This window comes from Pagrus major, chromosome 14, assembly GCF_040436345.1.
Source record: "Pagrus major chromosome 14, Pma_NU_1.0".
Lineage (NCBI taxonomy): Eukaryota > Metazoa > Chordata > Actinopteri > Spariformes > Sparidae > Pagrus > Pagrus major.
In genome coordinates, this window is record NC_133228.1 from 4,587,813 (window position 1) to 4,608,013 (window position 20,201).

Here is a 20,201-nt window from a genome sequence, read left to right on the forward strand (position 1 = left end):
TGTTCACTCTTAGTTTAACTCTGGATGTATAACAACCAACAAGGTCAGCTTTTGAACACGAATGGGGAAGAGTCAGGGCTGTAAAATCCACTTTGTAAATAAAAAAAGTCAAAGTTCCCGCTTCAGATTAATTTTATTTTGGTTCCACATGGAACCAAAGCTGTCAGGTCTGTTTAAGCTTGCAGATTTTGTCAGGTGAGGGTCTGCGTGTTTTCTTTCTAATGGAAAGGTCCTTTTCAAGTTCAGTAAGTAAATCAAAAATCCTTTTAGGGAAAGGGTTCGGGTTATTTTCTCACCAATATAGTAAAATACTCTACATCAATGTGTCAAATTTCTCATTTGATTCCAGCCAGCTGCTTTACATGAATAATAAATTATATTTTTCATAGGTTTGATGTTATAAGGGTAAGTATTTTCACATTCCTGTAATGCTACACAAATTTGTATTTTGAACAACTTATAATGAAAATATCACAAAAAACAGATTCTCACAAGTGTACCACCACCCTGCATCTGTCTATTCTCCATCTTTTTTCTATGGGTTTATTACATAGGACAGATGAAAAATGACAGGTAACATGGTAGTGGCATGTTCGAACCCTGGGCAGCTCCACCAACTGAGCTACTGGAGTGCCCCATCTCTGCTCTCTATCTTATGATGTTCTTTCCTCAATGACAGATATTGTGTTCCACTTTGTTAGACGAGGTGAGGACCCAAACACAGACAACACACAGGAGGCAGGAAATAGGGGAACCAAAAGCGAGCTTTAATTAAATAAAGCTAAAAATACAAAACCAAGAAATCCAGAATAAACCAAGAATGAGTCACAAGGACCAAAAACAAAGTAGCAACTAAAAAGCTTAAACAAAGTGCAACAGAAAAGCAAAGTTCAAATCAAACAAGAAACAAGAAACCAAAATCAGAAACAAACCAAACAGGAGGCACGAGGAAACACTGGGGCAGACTGCCGGGTGGCAACACAGGGGAAGGCAGACCAAGACAGAGAAACATCTAACATGGACCTCACAGAACGAACTGACGGAGTAACACAGAACGAACTGACAAACACATGAGGGAGAACAAAGACTATATACACAGACACTAATGAGGGGATCAGGAACAGGTGGAGTGAGGAGGGAAGAGGAACAGGTGAGGGAACGAGCGGAAAAACACTGGGAGGGAAAAACACAGGAGGAACTGAAAAGCAAGAAGTGACACATGAGGGTGACTCATGTGTCACACTGACTCGTGACATGTTGTCTCTTCTTATCTGAGCCTAAAAAGACTTCAGTACTGATAAAAATTCTGCAACATTCCCAAGGTTTTATAATCAATGGTGTTTTATGTAGAAGGGATTCGAGGGATTAATTAGGGGTGTGATTTTAAACTATATACTGCATAAATGAAAAGATCGACTTTCCTCATGTGGTATTGAAGCTCCCTTTGTCCAATTATCTTTCAGTTGTTTCTAATATTTTGTTTGTTCAGTATATATTGATTTTGCAGAATGTCTGCTGCTATCAGCACTTTCTTGTTTCAAAAAATGTCAGCCTAAGAAGTGTATTTAGGCATGGCTTTAGGCTGGCTAAGTGCTTTATAATAACATATTATATCATACATTTTTTGGCTGACTTCTTATGAATAACACGTTTCTGAACCATGACTGTCTTTTCTCCTCCTGTTGGTCTTTCAGCTGTGGGTCATTACGGCACCCTCCCCAGCACAAAGACCATGGGCAACATCTCTGAACACGCCGTGACGCACTCCATCCCCACCTCACCGTCTCATGGCTCCCTGGCTCTCTACAGCACCTTCTCTCCTCCCCGCCAGCAGGTGGCACCACACAATCCCAACAGCCCCCACTCTGAGGTGTCCTCGCCCGTCTTCAGGGGGGACGTGACACTGGACCATCGGCACAAGACACACCTTGCCAAGGTAGAGGGCGTGACTCTGGAGTTTGACTCAAATACTAATTATTATACACTTTAACTATAGAGCACAAGATATATAGAAAAAATAAAATAAATAAAAACTGTTTTTTTATGTATATATATATTTTTTCTTTTGTTGTTTAACGATGAATGAACCAGCAACATTATGCATGCACTCTATATGTTAGATAGCTAGCATGCTACCAATGCTAGCTAAATGTGCCATCAAACTTCTCACGTAGAAAAAATGTACAATTAGAGCTATTACATTCATTAATTAGTTAGCTAGTTTGTTTTTAAGCTAACTTCCTGTCTCACATGGAGCATATGGTCTGTCTGAAATCCACCTTAAAAGTCAACATTTACAACATATTCAAGGCATAATACAATATATTTCCTACAGCAGGGTCACAACAAAAGCCTCCATGTGATCTTCCAATGGATTGATTTTAATATAAGAGCAAGAGATATGTCTGTAGAGCAGTTAATTCTGTTGTTTTTATTATATGATGATGTGATTGCTCCAAACGTAGTCCTCTAATTCTGTAAAGCAACAGATGAGCAACATGGTGAGATATTTTTATGGAACAGAGCTCGACTGTCCTCAGCATACTGTGAACATATACACTTTCAATGGTCAATACTTTAGACATTCCTGGACAAAACTACAGATGTCCCAGTTTATATGACATGTTTTTCATTTTATCTATTCATGCTTTTGACCTGAAGTACCAGCCTTTCTTTACATTTTCTACTGCACCAAAACACAAATTCAAATGGTGAAAAACAGCTTGGTAACAAATGTGATTCTGATTAGGGCACTTGTGTGTCCAAGTTACATGCCTGGTCAGTATACTGTATATAATATATGTTCGTCTGTGAATCACTGAGGGTAACAAATAAAACATGTAGCAGGCCCACCACTAATCTTGATGTTTTAGCTTTGCCATATCTAATGGCACCATAACCAGCTGCTGCTAGCTAACCAGCAATAACTTACAACATCACAATACACTTTCAAAACAATCTCTGAATGCTAACAAAGCTAGCTTGACAGCTATCAGTAGTAGCAATGGCTATGTTTGTTGTTTACATTCAATATGATAACATTAGGTGTTTACTTACAGGTGAATGAGACATGAGGTAGCTACTTGTAGTTAGATGTTGTGATGAAAACGATGCACTGATACACTCTTCTTCCAACCACTCGTGAGGACTCGGACTCCGTCGGTGGTATTTGGCAGTTGTCGAACAGTGAGCGTTCATGGTTTGGGGGGAGTGGCTTTGGAGAGAGGCCTGAGTGCATGGGGTGGGGTTTACTGGCTGGATACTTTCAAAATCTAGCCTGGGCTTGACAGTTTTTCCAACTTACCAGCCCCAGCTTTAAATATTGCTTCATCCTCACAATCAAAGAGCTTATGCAGATAGAAAATAGCTGGAAATGACACTGTCCCTTCACAGTTCGTTCATTTATCTTTCCATCCAGAGGAGGAAATTAGGCATAAAACAGCCCCCTTCGTATTGAAAATGTGCTTGGCATGCTATCCCCATCAACTAAGCCAGTCCTTGTCAGATATGGAAACAGTCCTGGAACTCAAGATTCCACAGATGTTCCTTCTGATTTCCCCATGAGTGCCTCCAGAGAGAGCTGGGCAGGATACAGAGATGAATTTGCAGTCAGTGGATGATCCTCACTTCAGTGGATTCCAAGAGTCCAATCCTCCTGTCACAAGTCCAAAGTCCCTGTCCAATCCCCGTCCCCAAGCTGGGAGCCACAGTGACACCTTAGATCAAGTTTGCACTTTGACTGTGTCGCACCAGACGGCTTGTGCTAAGACACCAGGAAACATATGCTCTGCTTTGTAGTCCCAGTCAGAGAGCAGAGGAAGCCACTGAGAACACCTGCAGATTAGTACACAATGAGTTGAAATGAAGTGTTATAACGTTGAGTCTGCTCTATAGAGAGATAATTTTGTTAAATGGACAGATCAGAGGAGAGCCTTTACAATTATTGAACCCAGAAGTTGAATATGAGTTGGCTAAATTGTGAGATTATTGAATCTTCTGGCAAAACAGATCATCTTATTTCATTACAGTGCAGAATTAAGTGTCTCCAAATTCCTGAAAAATATCCGTAAAGGGTCAGTTACCCACAAGCAAGTCCACACTCAGACCCCCAGCCTCCACAGCTAGTCAAGTTATAGTTTGTCTAAATGCACATTTATGGAAGAATATGGACCTTTGTAAGAATAATAAGATGAGGTAAAATTGCAGAGCAGCTTTAAGGCCCTCACCATTCACTTCATGTTGTGCTTTAGTGGTGCACGTCATCAAACACATTTTCAAATAATCAATCCACAAAATAATTACCTGGCAGTGAACCGGTACAGAGATGTTAATTTGACTTTTGTGTTTTCACTACCAGACATTCCTTTTAGGCCACTATAGCGGCTGCATGTAATTACACAAGTCCAGTCATTGTTCTGTGTTTGCTAACAAAGACAGCAGATGATAATAAATAGATAGCAGGATGAAGCAACGACTGAATGTTTCCTATTGTTGCTTTCTCATTTCAATAATGTTCCTCTTGGTTATATCAGTGAATGGATTCTGTTAAAGGACATTATGAATGCTTCAGCTCGCATTAGCTTATTAACTACAAATCACGTATACTGAACATTCCTGCCAGTCACTTCATATCATTATGCATGCTTTTCATTTTTTCTTTTTCTTTTTCGCAGTTACAGTTGTTGTGGGGTAGGGTTAAGTCACTGGAGTATGACCCACTGGAGTATGACCCACTGGAGTATGATCCACTGGAGTATGACCCACGATGTGTGTGTGTGTGTGAAATTTCAAATTGATTCAAAACATATGACCACATATTGAGCCAGGTTTAAAGGGTAACTCCACCAACTTCACACATTAAAGAGTGTTTACAGGTCCTGGGGAGTTCTACTGCATATGTAGTATAAGTATAAAGTATAAAGTATAAAGCCTTCTGTGGATCCAGAGGAGGCTGCATGTAATCTGATAAATGGCCTCCAGTGCTGTCACTCAGAGGCTAAGATGCATTGTGAGTAATTTGGCACCGGGTTTTAAAAATCTAAAGTCCTAGACCCTCCCCTTGTTTTAGAAGAAATATGTACAGTAATCAGTGACGAAAGGCAAATAATTTTTTGATCCCATTTGAATTGTGCCATGAATTACACATGATGTTTGTCAATTCAAAAGATCATTTCCTCAAGAAAGTTTGTCATAAAACTAATAAGGAATAAGAGTGTGAGAGTGTGTGATTTAAAAGACAACACAGTCGCATCTCAAAAGGCTTTATACTACTGTTTCCACATTACTGTTGTGCTCCCCAAGACCTGTATGCACACTTTAAGCTACCCTTTAACACCTGGACAACATAAGTTGTGACTTTATTGCATAACATGGAGCGTAGAGAAGAAAAGATGGTTAGCTCAAAGTCATGAAAAAAACAGTAAATGGCCAGTGGCAAAAAGAAACATCCAGCATCTGCCACTCCGAGTGGGAACGCAAACCAACACATTTATGAAAACATTTATGACACAGCCTCTATTATATTCAATTTTATATAATACGTAGTTAAAGTTCCAGTTTTTGTTTTTTTCATTAATCAAATAAACCCATTTTAAATGTAAGGGGTGGTATCAGTGAGCAGGTGAATTAAACTCACAGGGCTGTGAGGGTAAATCTCACAAATGCTTTAAGTCATTTGAATTAAATTGAAGTGTGTCCCTGTCCCCCACAGTACGGCTACCCACCTGACCGACGATCCATCGCAGGCAGCGTCCCTCCTCAGACCATCACCGCACAGTCCCTGCAAGGCAAGACAGTGAGTGTTACAGTGAAGCCCCTCACCTCCCACACTCTCCTTACTTCAATACATTCAACCCACTGTCCCCTGCCTTCAATAAACACTCAGGAGTGTGAAAGAGTTTTCACAAATCAAAGACAGCCTCTGCTGTCCATCACTGACATTCACCAGAACTCACATGTCAGTCTCAGTGATGTTTTGTTCTCAGCAGCCTCTCTGCTGTGTCTTCCAGTTGTCTCTGCAACTGGAAGACACAGCAATTATTGACAAGCCATTGTCTCTGAACGACAGCGCACACAGACACACACACACACACACAGTGATGCAGCACAAGTCAGAGTGTCTTTGCTCTCAAAGTGAAGCAACGGCAATCAAGAGGAGGACTGATGTTTGTGTTGGAAACAAGATGTGAATTATGTGATTGGGTGATGGCTGACGAGTGCCCCAGCAGGTTAATGAGAAAAATGTGTCCAGTAATTTCCACCCCCGTGCACTGTTTTGTCACAGTGATGATATGCGTGAGCGTGTGTGTGTGTGTGTGTGTGTGTGTGTGTGTGTGTGTGTGCGTGTGTGTGCGTGTATGTGTGTGTCCACAGTCCACAAGTCTCCAGTTGAATCAGTCAGTTGAAAACAGAGATATTTGAGACAGATTGATGACATGTAATAAATCCAGCAGCTCATAGACAGTGACCACTAGCAAAATCACAATGTTAATGAAAGGCTAGCACATTTTGACATATTATATTGAGTTTTGTAGAGATCATGTCAAATGTAGCAACCTTTTCAGCTGTGAAGGATTGTAACAAGGTCTCATAGCTGTTCAGACCTATTCCTGGTAGGAGCTATTATTCATGCTCCTTTTAGCCTCTCCACCCACTCCTTATTTCAGTATCAGGCTCTTTAGCTGGATCCCGAACTGAAACAGTTCACATCTGTGTTCAGTGAAGCCAAAACAATGAGATAACGAAGTTGAACAGCACTGTAGAGCTGCAGACTTGGATGATAATTTTCTGTTGGTTTGCAGCTACGAGCGACCCTCCTCACATTAGCTTAGATAAATGCACATAGACAAATGCCCAGCACCACACCACAGTTTGAACGAGTTAGTGCTAATGCTTCTCTGCATCTGCTGGATATGTATATAGGCAAATGATTGCCAATGTGTTAGCAGAGAAACTTCATGAGGCATTAGTATGTCAGGGCTGTGTGTCTGTTAGTTCTTCCTCTGCCCTCCAGTGACCAAGAAAACATCTACCAGTGAAACTGAACATTTTATCAACCAATGGCTCACATTCTTTTCATTTTCTTGAATATTTCAAATTCAGCCTCACATGTCTTGTCCATGATTTCAGTGCCACAATCCTCCTCCTGGCTATCCTAAAAGTTGTGTCTTTTCAACCCTGCAACATAACAGGTGGATTGTCCCACACTGCATGTTGAGGTTTCTGTTTGCTCATGAGCTCATGGATAATTCCTGAATAAACGCTAAAGTAACTAAAGTAGATGGAAAAAGAACACAGTCATGTGCACATCATATACTTCTGCCTCCAGACTGAGACTAAAGGAGTTGGTTTAAACGCCTCATCCTAGGAGTACAGTGTTAGAATTGTTTTTACTGGGCAATCAGTGAGCTGTAGAAGAAGTCCCTCTCCTCTTGAAGGTCATTGGATTTACTGCATCATGATGAATTTCCACCAGTGGAGGGGTGTTGATGTCAGTGTGGCTCCTCTTCTCTCCTCTGTGTTGCTGTGTGCAGCCCGAGGAGCTGACCCTGCTGCTGATCAAGCTCCGCCGGCAGCAGGCGGAGCTCAACAGCCTGCGGGAACACACAGTAGCTCAGCTAATGGCCCTGGGTTTGGAAGGGCCCAACGCTAAGGTCAGCACTGAGTCTATTCAGTAGGTGTGTGTGTGCATGCACGCATTTGTGCTTTCCCAACCAAGCAGCCAAAGTCAGTACTCTGTGTGTTTGTGTGTCCACAAGGGGAGGGTGCTGGTGTAACACTGGTGGTTTACTCCAAATGAAAGTCTTCTGACTCTCCGTGTGACTTCAAATGGTCCACTTCTTTGGTCGAGACTGAAATTGAAATTTAGATTGACTATCATGAAATTTTCATTCATGGTCCCCAGAGGATGAATCTTAATGACATCCTAACGGCAGGGTGAATTTCCCATGTATCAATGAACGAGCTTGAGATATTAAAAATCTATTTTAGGGGACACTTCATGATTTTCGCACCAGAAAATCCTAAATAAGTGACGGTGATTGTGTCAATAACTCAAATTCTGGCTTCAAAAGTCATAAGTTTTCTATTGGACTGTTAGAAGAACAAATCACAATGTCATTAGAGTGTCAAAACTACCACTTTGGCTGTGTGAACACCCCAAATTCGATTTCATTTTGCAGTATTGAATGCACGTGCAGGGTGGTAGAGGTATGATTTGGTTGGGGATGTTGGGGATTGATGTGTGGACTTATGCGCTTTCTTTTCCACCTGTGTACGTGTGTGTTTAAAGGGTAACTCCACCAATTGTACACACTAAAGTGTGTTGACAGGTCTTGGGGAGTACTACTGTATATGTGAAAAGAGTCATATAAAGCCTTTTGTGGCTTCAGAGGCAGCTGCATGTCATCTGATAAACAGCCTCCAGTGATTTTACTCAGTGGCTACGTTGCATTGTGGGTAATGTAGGCTTTTGAAAAGCACTGCAGTCCTACAACACTGTTGGACAGTTTAAAAACAAATGATCAAAATGGATACATAGATATCACCTTCTTATTCCACACGTTCCTCTCCCAGTAAGAAAGGAGGAAACACTGGAGTTTAAACACAGTTATTTAATATCAGATGGTCGTTTTTATCATTTCTGGTTTTAGGAGGTGCTGCAGCGTCCCTTTGGTAAGTCATGAAAAATAACCTCCTCTTTTTCCTTTAATATAAATAAAACCTAACATGGTTATTTCCGTAAATCTATCATTTATTAATATGGGGAAAAGTTAATGTATTGTGGTGCACCTACATTTTGTGCTGGTGCTCCTAATTTTAAGTGTAAACACCATTGCTAGCAGTGTAAAAGGTTTAGTGTAAAGTCTTTCATATATTTCCAAACATGCAGTTGTACTCCCCGAGACATCTAACCACACTTGACTGTGTAAAGTTGGTGGAGTTACCCTTTAACAGGTGTCTTGCATGTTGGCTTGAGGTGTGGGTGAAGGCCCAGGTAACGTGGATGCATCAGAGCTGATGCATCAAACAACATGGACTCAGTTGTCTCTTTTCAGCTTGATGGACATCATGAGCGCTGGTTTGAAACCATCAGTGTGCTGTGTTTCATTTGGATTCATTTTGTATTAACCTGAGCAGTTCTGAGATGTTATACAGAAGACTGGAAGTTATCTGATAATGCTTGAACAACAGGCATGCAGCATGTCGGTACACCAGTTTCCATGTTGTCATGTGTTCTGAGGTGACAAACTGTAACTTCTATGATTTATACTGCAGAATATGTGTGCTACCTAGTGACTGCTTAACAATCTGCATGTGTTCAGAGCTGGTCATATGATATATAGATATAAAATCATATTTGGTATGAGACTAGATATTGTACTATTTAGGATTTTGGATAGGGTATCATGGTGAAAGCACAAATATTTCTTTTTCTTTTCTTGGCCTTGAAGGCTGCATCATTGTAAAGTCATCTGTTTTCTTAATTTACTAAAGAGGAGTCAGCAGGGACATTTTTTACACCATACCCACATATCAGTAGCAGCCAGTCCTCTCTGGAGCCTGAACAGTGACATTGAATTTTGTCACTGAAAATAAAAGTTGTCATTGAAAACAAAGCCAAAAAAAAAACAAAGGAAACATTGGCGCTGAAACAAATATTTGGCTGAAAAATAGTTACACTGAAAAATATAACACAGGCATTGAAAAGGATTTGATTTGATTCTGCAGAGAGAAACAGACTGAACATACTTGTAGTTTGGGAGTGTCAGAACTTGAGGAAGCCGTTGCTGTATGCTGGTGTCAGAGAGGACAGCAGAAAGGTCTACAGGACCACAGGAGTGACGTCTCCCCTCAAAGCCCTCCTCTCTACGACGAAGGGATGAGAGAAAGTTGAAATTGAAAACCTGAAAAAAAAGATATTGTGAGAAAATGGGATGATTGTCATTGAAAAAGACATCAAAATACAAAGAAATATCAAATCAAATGGGTTTTTTTTTTCAGTGCCAGTACAACTTTTTCAAATACAAATGCTTCAATGCCAATGATTCCTCTGTCAGTCCAGGGCTTGTTTTCAATGACAGAACTGAGTGTCACTGTTCTGGCTCCATAGCCCTCCATGTAGTGTACAAAAGGCCTCATTAAGTACGGAGAATCTAAGTGCATCTTCTCAACAGTGCTGCATGAGCCCTCTTACTCTGCTATTGTTCTGACATCAGTCACAGCAAATAGTGCTGCAATGCTGGAGACACGCCTCACATCTAAAGTGACAGAATGCTGATATTGGAAGAATCAGAAAAAAAGTTCTTTCTTTCTCTCTTTCTCTTACAAACTCTGGCTGAGGTATAGTTAAAGCTGCTGTAAGTGTCGTCGTTTCAGCTAACTTCCTGTCTGTTTTGCAGTTAGCGGTCCCCTCCTTCCTCGCTGCGTCATCATACTTGCACGACTCCTTCATTTTTCTCGAGGCAGCTCTCTTTGACTCTTTCTTTTCTTCAAGTGTTTCTCATTGCATGCCGTGTCTGGTATCAGCTTCACCGGGAGCGCTGGAATTGGAAGCTTTCCATGTTCCTCGGTTGCCGGTGTAGGTGCCATGACAGGAGGATCCTGCTCTCTGTGTGTTCGCCTCTCTGCGGAGTTCCCTGTCCCGATTTGCTTTTACTGAATGAGCGAGGGGAGGAGAGACATGTTGCCGACCTGTAACAGTGATTACAGTTGGAATATAGAGCTATTTAACACTTCTTTTAATTAGAAAACAACACTCACAGCAGCTTTAAGTTTGGGCAACAAAAACATGCTTTATTCTAATTAAAAGAATAAATATACAATGATACATGATTAAATATGCAGCACTGCCTTTTAGGTATCCTCTATCATCTCGTTTTCCTCCTTCTCTTCTGATGATCTCTTCATTCCTGTTGAAATGTGCCTTTGACTCTTTTTTTCCTCCCGTCTCCTGCCTGCCTCTGTCCCTCTCTACCAAACATGGCCTCACTTCTCCTGCTTCTTCTCTTCCTTCTTCTGTCGCTCCTGCAGACTGATGTTCTTTCCCATCACCTCCAGAGGAACCTTATTTACCTGGACAGCCAGGTGAGAACCTCTGAGTTTACTCCCTTCTGTCTGCGTCTCCAGCTGCTACCAAAATCTAACATTTTATGAGGCCCTGGAACTTTTGAACCCTTAGTTCTAAGTGTTTCTAGTTTCCATACAGCAGACGTTCATGTACATTTATGCTACTCTCTGGTCCTGCCTTCTATTTTTCTCTCTGTTCTTCGTTCGTCTTTTTTTCTTCACCTCTGCCTGTTTCCTCAGAGTATTTCCATCTGAACAAACTGATATCAACATTATTAAGATGATTAATTCCATCAGCTCAACTTACCCTTTAGCCTTGACTCAGCAGGTTAAGCTCTTTGGCCCAGTTTGAGGACTAAAATCCTCGGACTTAACATATTTCTGTTCATTTAAGCCTTTTTTCACTTTGCTGCTGAGCATCTTCCACTGCATACAGTGCTTTTGTAAGTAAGCTAACTGACAAAGTGATTGGTTTAATGAGAACCAACTTGCAGAGACTTAAAATCAGTTGCAGATCACAGATCTTAATCATTTTTATTATCAACATTGTGTGGCTGATTAGAATTTAAGGACTGTTTCATTTGGAAGCCTTGACATTGATAGATCAATTGCTCACAGGCCATGAAAACAAAATGCAAAGGACAGTAGTGAACAAGCGTGGAGGCTATGATAAGTAAACAGTGGATATGATAGTGTGTTGCATTAAACAGATGGTTACCTTCAGAGCAAGGAAAGTATTACTGCTGACAGGGCTGCTGCTTCAGTCATGCAGAGAACACAGAGAAACAAAGGATGCCAGGCTGTAAACTTTTAGTAACACAGTCTTGAGAGGAGGTGTGCTGGACTGTAGTGACTGAACAGAGGCCATGAAAAATGCATTACGCACAATCGTCAGGTGTATTGACAAAAAAACATTGATATAGCTTTATATGAAACAAAGATAGGGACAGGACTTTAATTCAGTATGTTGAAGTTGACTATGGTGTACAGCCACTGGCTGAGCAAGTTATTTAATTGTGACAAGTATTTGTTATAATAATAATTATATCTATAATAATATGGATGTTCCCACGGCATATTCAAGCTGCCAGGCTAATTGCCAGACAAACCGAACCTGTGGACAGTTCACAGAGGCATACACTGATCACGGCAGGCATCTTGATGTGTTGTTTATTTTTGGCCTGTAGGTTGGAACTCGCCTTCCCACAGTTCCTGCATTATTGAATATGACTGCTGAACTCTGAAAAGGTCATGTGCTTCAGGGAGAGACTAGCCATGGACAGGCTGTGTGGGAGGGAGTTTCAAGCCGAGCAGACTGGATGCTAAGTGAAAAACAATGTACAAATGGTTTGATTGTCAAAGTACAGAGTCTGTTTGAGGAGCTGTTCACCTTCCTCACAAGGTTCAGTCTATTACACTCAGTCATGTATCCTGTCCTTTTTATTCCAAATAAAAAAAAACTACCATTTCCAAACCCCTATTCTTAAAGGAATATTGTGAGTGCTGAACGTGGCAACATCACTAAAATAGGTCTGACATGTCAAAAAAAACACAAGCAGTCAGATGATTAAACAGGTTGTAAGCATGCACAACATTTTCATGAACTGTATCTCTTTATCTGCAGGTGAAAGCAGAACTAAGCACACCTTAAATGTCACTAATAATCCCTCACTGCACAGAAAAACCATGTAGTGTACAACTACAGTAAGAGCTGTAGTCAAAGCTGAACCAGAAGTGGGTCTATAACCTGCATCAACAGTTTGGGTAACAACTGTTAAACTTTGTTTTCTCTTTGACTAACCTGATCACCTGACTGCATGTGTTTGTTGCCCTAATGGACCTATTTATAGTAATGCTGCTCCAAGATCTTAGGAAATACTTTGGTTTGGAAGTGAGGATTCGTTCATCTAGACCGCAGAACCACACCTTAAAGCAGCTAGACAGAACTTTTTCTGTTGATTCTGGCAGCCCCTGTGGACATGAGTTGTAGAGCACCAACACGTCCTGTGATAAAGATCTAGATCTGGTTAATGCATGCATTTGTTTGGGACACTAAACTAAACTAAACTAAAAATGTCTTTCTCTCAGGCTTCCTGCACAGACATGAGTTGAGTCTCAACAACACAGGCTCATTTGAGCGAAAGATGGGGGTAGTTATGTGTCGGCCACCGTCGTGAGACATCACTGCAAGGCTGGGTGAATGCCCTTCGGCACTTCTCCGGAGCGAGTGTGTCTTGGACCATCTCAGAGTAGTAAAACTGGTGATGGGAATACAAATCGGCGCGGCCAGAAGTGGCAGTGGAAAAGAATAAATTAGAGGCATCAGTACCAGTTAAAAGTACCTTGTAGCAGGTTTTATAAGTCTCTGCAAGTTGACATTGATTGTAAAAGTTTTGATGGCTTCAGGATGAACTTTGAATGTTTCATTTTCTAGACACCAAGTGAATTTGTAAAGGCCAGTAGTTCATCATGTACTGAAACTAACTAACATCAATCCCTGCCTGCAAACAAATACTATAGTGTGCTTTGGAAAATGCTCCATATGAAGTATTAGCTGGTACAAAAACACAGGAATGGTCCTTAAATGTATGGTTAAGCTTCTGCACTTGAGTGACATGTGGCCTTTACAAGCTGACCTCTGCTACTTGCTGCCGACCACAGAGGTGAATTTCAATGGAAGTGTTGTTAAAGTTCCCATCTGACCGCAGCTCTTTCAGAGAAGGTCTTCAGTCACCCTTTAGGTTTAAGGTCAGCGTTAAGGGTTGATCAGTGAGCTGGAGAACACTTCACTGTCCATTACAGTGGTGTTTATCCTCCGATTGGTCTTGTTTAAAGAGAGGAAGGGTTGTTCCCATTCCAGCTCATGGATCTCAGCCATTAAACAGTGGCTGATGCTTCAAGCAACACGTACTGCTGTGTCATTACACCACTGTATCCTCTTTCTCCCTGGCGCTCCGCTAGACGAAGGAGAACGAGCCTCTAATCTTCATGATTCACACTATGATCGAGAACTCGGCACCGAGGCCGCAACTCTACCAGCAAGTAAGGTCTTTGGCAGGCTCTGGTTTGAGTCAGTGTCCAGACAGTCCATCTGTTGTTTGACATACTGTGTATCCATGTTGTTGGTCAAAACCTCACAGCAATCATGACAAATGTTCATCTGAACCATTCTGAAAGATTTAATAAATCAAGTGTCATGTTATGTCTTATTTCATGGTCAAATGAGTTAGTTAATGAGTCCTTATAAGATGTTCATTAACATTAATAGAAATAGCATCATCAACACTTTTATTGTTAGGTGTTAGGTGACAGTTATAAGCACTATAAAAAACTTGTTAACAGTGAATGCTAATAAGTGCATAGTTAACTGTTTATGTATGCGTAATAACGTATGTATTAATGTTAATAAAGCAGCAAGAAGCTTGATGAGGGTCTCACAATGACATAATAAGATTAGAAATGAAGAGAGAGCAAGTGAGTGAGTGAGTGAGTGAGTGACAGCGTTGTAAACAATTGAGAAACCTCTAAGGCTTTTATTAACATTCTGAAGCGTTTCAATAAATGTGTTTCTGATGCTATTATTAACACGACTTATTACATTTAATAAGCATCTTATCTGTAACTCATGCTCATTACAAGGACCTTCATAGAAAGTGTTACCAATGTGAGTTTTGAGGTTTTTGCTTAACATCAACACATTTCAGTTTCCTGCTCAAAGAGAAATACAACTTGACCTTGTTTGGTTTGTTTGGTTTTGGTCTAATTGGATGTCTTTGTATTTTTGAAATGAACTCTTGAATTTGAACTCGAGTGAAGTGGAGCAGACTCAAACCAGACCTTGGCCCTGGTAACCCAGTGGTTGTGTATCTACGTCGTCCTCTCCAACATCCACCTCTTGTTTTACACTTGATGCAGTCCGTCCGTTCATCAACCAGTTGTTACTCAGCCAACATTCCCCACATGTCATCACAGCATTATTTGAAGTATATATGGAGTTGTTTTGGACCCAGCACATCTCATATCATCGCTTTCTGTTCGATGCTGTTGGAAGTGTCCTGAAGTGAGCATGGCTTATGGTGCAATGCTACATAGCCATGGATTCCTCCTGTCACTGTCTGTCTTTATACTACACTGTCCATTGTTTGGTATCACTTTGGAACGTTATACTGTATAGATGTGTATGTTTTAATGGTTCACTTTTTCAGATGTTCTTTGGAGAATAAACATTGTAGAAAAGGCACACTTTCTTTCTTTCTGAGAAGGACGGTGGGTCTGGGGATGGTTAGCCTAGCTTAGCCTGAAGACTGAAATCAGAGGGGAACAGCTGGCCAAGGTTAAAAAAATACAAATGAACACATCAAATCTTAGTGGATTAAATAGTCCATAAAGAAGTTGTTTTATGGGGAGTTACGTGCTGAAGCTTTTTCCACCACTTAAAGAAAGTAAATAAATGTATTTCCCAATTTGTTGAACAACCTTTAAAAGGGTATTCAATGTTATATTAAGTCCTCTGTGTCATTATGGGCTTGCTTAAACATCCTTTATATGAGGTAAAGTTGAGATTGAACAATAGTCCAGTTGAACAATATGGCTCCTTTCAGATGTGCTCAGCTTTGCAAGCAACCTCTGCAGAAGCTCATTTTTGCTCCACTTCCATATCAGGGTGCAAACCACTATATCCATCACCTCAAACTGGTCTGAATGAACAGACCTCAGCCTCACAACCAGGGAGTCAGTCAGGAGCATCCAGGTCCTGCTGTGATGCTCTGACTAGATCAGATCAGACTATTCAAAGAACAGTATTTTAAAATGTGTAAAATAAAACATGTAACTGGGTCTTCATTAAACCTCTTCTGTCATTTTTGCTCATGAATCAAAGAGAATTTGAACTCCTGTAACAGGGCCTCTGTAATGCATTTATTCATGACTTACTAGAAGTTGTAGAAAAGCTTCGAGTGGTTGAATGATCTTCAAACAGTGCTTTGTGAAGGTCCCACCTTAATGAAGCGTCTGAATTCCCTCTGTGTGGGTTTGTACCCGCCGTCTCTCAGCTGTATTTCCTGGAACAGAGCAGAATAATGTGCACTGTAAAACTGAGTTGGGGGAACTGTCAGAGGAGTTCATCACTTTAATCCAGACCACTGAAAATCTGCGTCTGTCTGCTCTCATCTCTCACCTCCTGCCTCAGCCAACAGCCTCGCTTTCTCTTTTTTTAGAGGAAATGGCAGGCGGGCGCATGAGTCGCCCCAGTGTAAGTTATGTTGATGCTGTATGTAAGAAAGCTGTTCTGTTACATAACATACATAATAACACTGTTGCTTTTGCAATGGTGCATAATGATGGATATTTGACACACAGTTCACACAGAGATAAGTGGGGGTTTTCTCCCTCTGTACAACCTGAGCAGGTTATGTAAATGCTAGAGTTTATGTAGGTGTGTTTTCAGGGACTCACTGGCATCTGGGGCTCTTCAACCAACCCACCAATAAGACAGAAAGCAACAACAGAAGATGTTTATTACATACACTGACTGTAAATAGCACATTACAATGAAAATGGTCTTTCTTGCTTCAGTTTCTGAAATGTTAACCACACTAATTGACGTTTAGATAACGCTGTATCTACAACATCTATGACCACAAACCACTGATATAAAAGAGATAGATTATGACTTAAATATCATATTCACTATGAGTTTGGTATTGTCTCAGGAACGCTGTCTTTGGCTGCCTGGTCTGATTGAAATGATTTTCATGTCTTTTTATTACAATTCTTCACTAACTAGAGCCCGACCGGTTTATTGGTTGGCCGATATTATCGGGCATGTACTGCAGTTGTCTGATGAAATTATGATATTTTTGAGAGGTTATAATACAGTAAAAGACGCTTGGGGTGATTTATAATTCTCAGTTTACTGTTTCAGTGCACTGATGTCATTTAAGGTTAAAAGTGCGTATATCTGCCGAAAAATCAATATTGGAATTTTCTACTCCATATTGTTGGTCGGGTTCTAAAAAAGCACATTGTCACCTGTTACTCAAAATACAAACTTAATGATTTTTTCCCAGAAGAAGAAGAAGGTGGCCTGGAGACAAAACATTTTGTATTTTTGTCAGAGGACATTGCTTACAGACATCATAGTGAGTCAATCAGACTGAAACTGTAAAAGTGGAGGATACAACTATGATATTTCCTCTTAGTCACTAGTGTAAAATTACACTTTTGCAATTGATTAATTTATATGTATAATATATATAATGTGACTTAATTTAATCTTTATAAGCATGCATCTACACCTCCCTCCGTCTGTCTCGACATTATAATATTCAGCCACAATATCCCTGGTAACACCTGGGTAAACAGCTTCGAGGGAAATTAAACCGGATTAGTGAAAATGCACGGAGTACTGATCCCTTCATCCTCTCATACCCTGCCTCTGGAATAAACAGCACAAAGCATATGAAGAGTTTCTCTCTACAATCTGTAGCATGTGGGGAAAAATGACTTTTAGTCTAATAAAACACAATTTACTTCACAAATGTAACTGAATTGGTAAACCCACAGTTTGACAGACTGGGAAAAAAGTAAGTGAAACAATTGAGATGTCAGGTCATTCTTTCCCCCCAGATTGCATGATGAAGTATTTTGGAAGAGAACTCTTCATGGCTGGAGCTCTGAGCTCTCCATCCTAACAGATGAGTTGCTGTCGCCCCCTGCTGTCCGTCTCTGACTGTGCCTCCTCGTTTCAGATCAGCCCTGACGACTACAAAGACAGCTCCTTCATCCAGCGCACAGAGGAGGCCGACATCGATGTAAGACGAACACAGCTTGGAGTGAAACAGAGAGTATTTTCAAAGAAAGTTGAGTTGATGTGTTTGTGTGTGTCTGTGTGTGTGTGTGTGTGTGTGTGTGTGTGTGTGTGTGTGTGTGTGTGTGTGTGTTTGTGTGTCAGACCAAGCTGAGCAGACTGTGTGAGCAGGACAAGGCAGTGAGGATGCAGGAGGAGAAACTGCAGCAGCTACACAGAGAGAAGGTACCGCTCTCAGCTGTGGATCAATGTGTGTGTCTTTGTGTGGATTCATATGTTCAATAAGATTTGTGTGTGTGTGTGTGTGTGTGTGTGTGTGTGTGTGTGTGTGTGTGTGTGTGTGTGTGTGTGTGTGTGTGTGTGTGTGTGTGTGTGTGTGTGCGTGCGTGCGTGCGTGCGTGCGTGCGTGCGTGTGTGTGTGGCAGCACACACTGGAGACGGCCCTGCTGTCTGCCAGTCAGGAGCTAAGTGAACAGGGTGGCTCCAACCCTGCAGCCCTTCAGAGCCTGGTCCAGCAGAAAGACGTGCTGCAGAACGGCCTGCTCAGCACCTGCAGAGAGCTGTCCAGAGTCAGCACTGTGAGAGACACACACCCAACACACACACACACACACATACAGAACACCCCAGCACGTGGTTGCAGCTTCTTAAATGTGAGAATTTGCAGCCCGTCTGTGATTATTATCTGAAGCGTTACGTTGTACGTGACTGACATCACGTTTCACATCACAAATGCACTGGAAACAGTTGTAACAGAAGAGAAAACAACAGCAGACCCAGTGTGAAAGAAGCGACCTTCTACATCCCAAATTCCTTCCTTATTTATGCACCACCACCGGATGTTGATAATCCGTCATCACTTTGCGCGGCAGAATTTAGCTCGTTCATGCAGAGTTTACACATTCCCATTGCACACAAAAGCCCGATCTTAGCGGGTTTAAGTGGGATTTTTGACCAGTGGAAAAGGGGAATATGATAATGACATTGTAACTTTTTTTGCAGCCTCAAAGCAATCAAACACATTTTTTTGTTATATACAGAACATTTCATTCATAACATAACCTGACTGTAACTGACTGTAACTCTTGGAACAGCTAGCAAGCCTGATGACCTAAGAGGTTCATATTGGCCACGTCAGGCCAGTAAGAGTTTGTACTCAATGCTGAGCCTGACCGAGCCATGCAAAGATCCAGAAATGATCTGTATAATGTGATCAGCAGTACTTTGAATGCTGCACTTTGTTTGAGTGCAGCTGAGTAAGAGATAAACACATGTTCTGCATCAGCCTCTGACTCTGGCTCTATTATTAGGAGTATAAAAGCAGTTTTTGTTATTGAAATGCTTTTGGAAAGTAAGGTCAGAATCAAGGATAACAGCCTGAGTTTCTGACCTGTGAGGAGAGACAGGATAAAATGGAACGTGTTTTTCCACAGAGTCCGAGCACCAATAAAGAAAGTAAGACAGAAATAAAGCTCAGAAAGTCCCATTAACCTGGTTCTTGTTTCTCTCACACACTGACTCTCTCCTCTATCCATCCATAGTCACATATTAGCAATGTGTTGAAAATCTGCGCCTGTAAACACAAAGTAGTGCATTCATTTTCATATGAAATGATATAAGATGGGTGGTTGGGGGAGTTTGGACACGCACACAGTCCCATGACCCGACTGTTGGCCTGTGTCCTGGTTTCAGGAGCTGGAGCGCTCCTGGAGGGAGTACGACAGGTTGGGGGCAGATGTCAGTCTGGCCAAGTCCAACCTGCTGGAACAGCTGGAGGCCCTGGGCAGCCCACAGGTAACAGCAACACACACACACACACACACACACACACACACACACAGACACAGACACAGACACAGACATACACTTGGTGGGGTGATCAAGCCTTTAACAGCATGTATGTGTGTGTGTGTGTGTGTGTGTGTGTGTGTGTGTGTGTGTGTGTGTGTGTGTGTGTGTGTGTGTGTGTGTGTGTGTGTGTGTGTGTTCACAGACAGAGCCTCCCAGCCAGCGGCACATCCAGATCCAGAAGGAGCTGTGGAGGATCCAGGACGTGATGGAGGCTCTGGCCAAAAACAAACCCCAGCGGAGCACAGACAGCAGTGAGAGTCTCCAAATACATTCACATTATGTCATTCATTTCATATTTATCTGATGTGATTTACATTGAGGATGGTGGCAAATTGCACTAAGAAATTCTGGAGAATGAAAAAACATTTTTGGAACAACATTTATGAAAAAAACCTAGCTGTGATGTCAAAGTAAACCTGGTTTGATCACACGACCACGAATGGGTCTTTTGCTTTGGAAAATGTTTAAGTCCCAT

The 20,201-nt window shown here is 41.4% G+C and overlaps 1 protein-coding gene across 1 annotated transcript in view; it reads left to right on the forward strand.

Moving 5' to 3' along the window:
• The window catches only part of LOC141008430 (pleckstrin homology domain-containing family A member 5-like), a 236,955-nt gene that overhangs the window by 200,229 nt on the left and 16,525 nt on the right, over positions 1 to 20,201 (forward strand). Inside the window, exons 13-20 of the mRNA XM_073480795.1 lie at positions 1,695 to 1,936; positions 5,711 to 5,794; positions 7,533 to 7,652; positions 17,817 to 17,879; positions 18,020 to 18,100; positions 18,301 to 18,453; positions 19,568 to 19,669; positions 19,869 to 19,977. Coding sequence (XP_073336896.1) covers positions 1,695 to 1,936; positions 5,711 to 5,794; positions 7,533 to 7,652; positions 17,817 to 17,879; positions 18,020 to 18,100; positions 18,301 to 18,453; positions 19,568 to 19,669; positions 19,869 to 19,977 — 954 coding nt within the window. The remainder of the gene's footprint in view (positions 1 to 1,694; positions 1,937 to 5,710; positions 5,795 to 7,532; positions 7,653 to 17,816; positions 17,880 to 18,019; positions 18,101 to 18,300; positions 18,454 to 19,567; positions 19,670 to 19,868; positions 19,978 to 20,201) is intronic.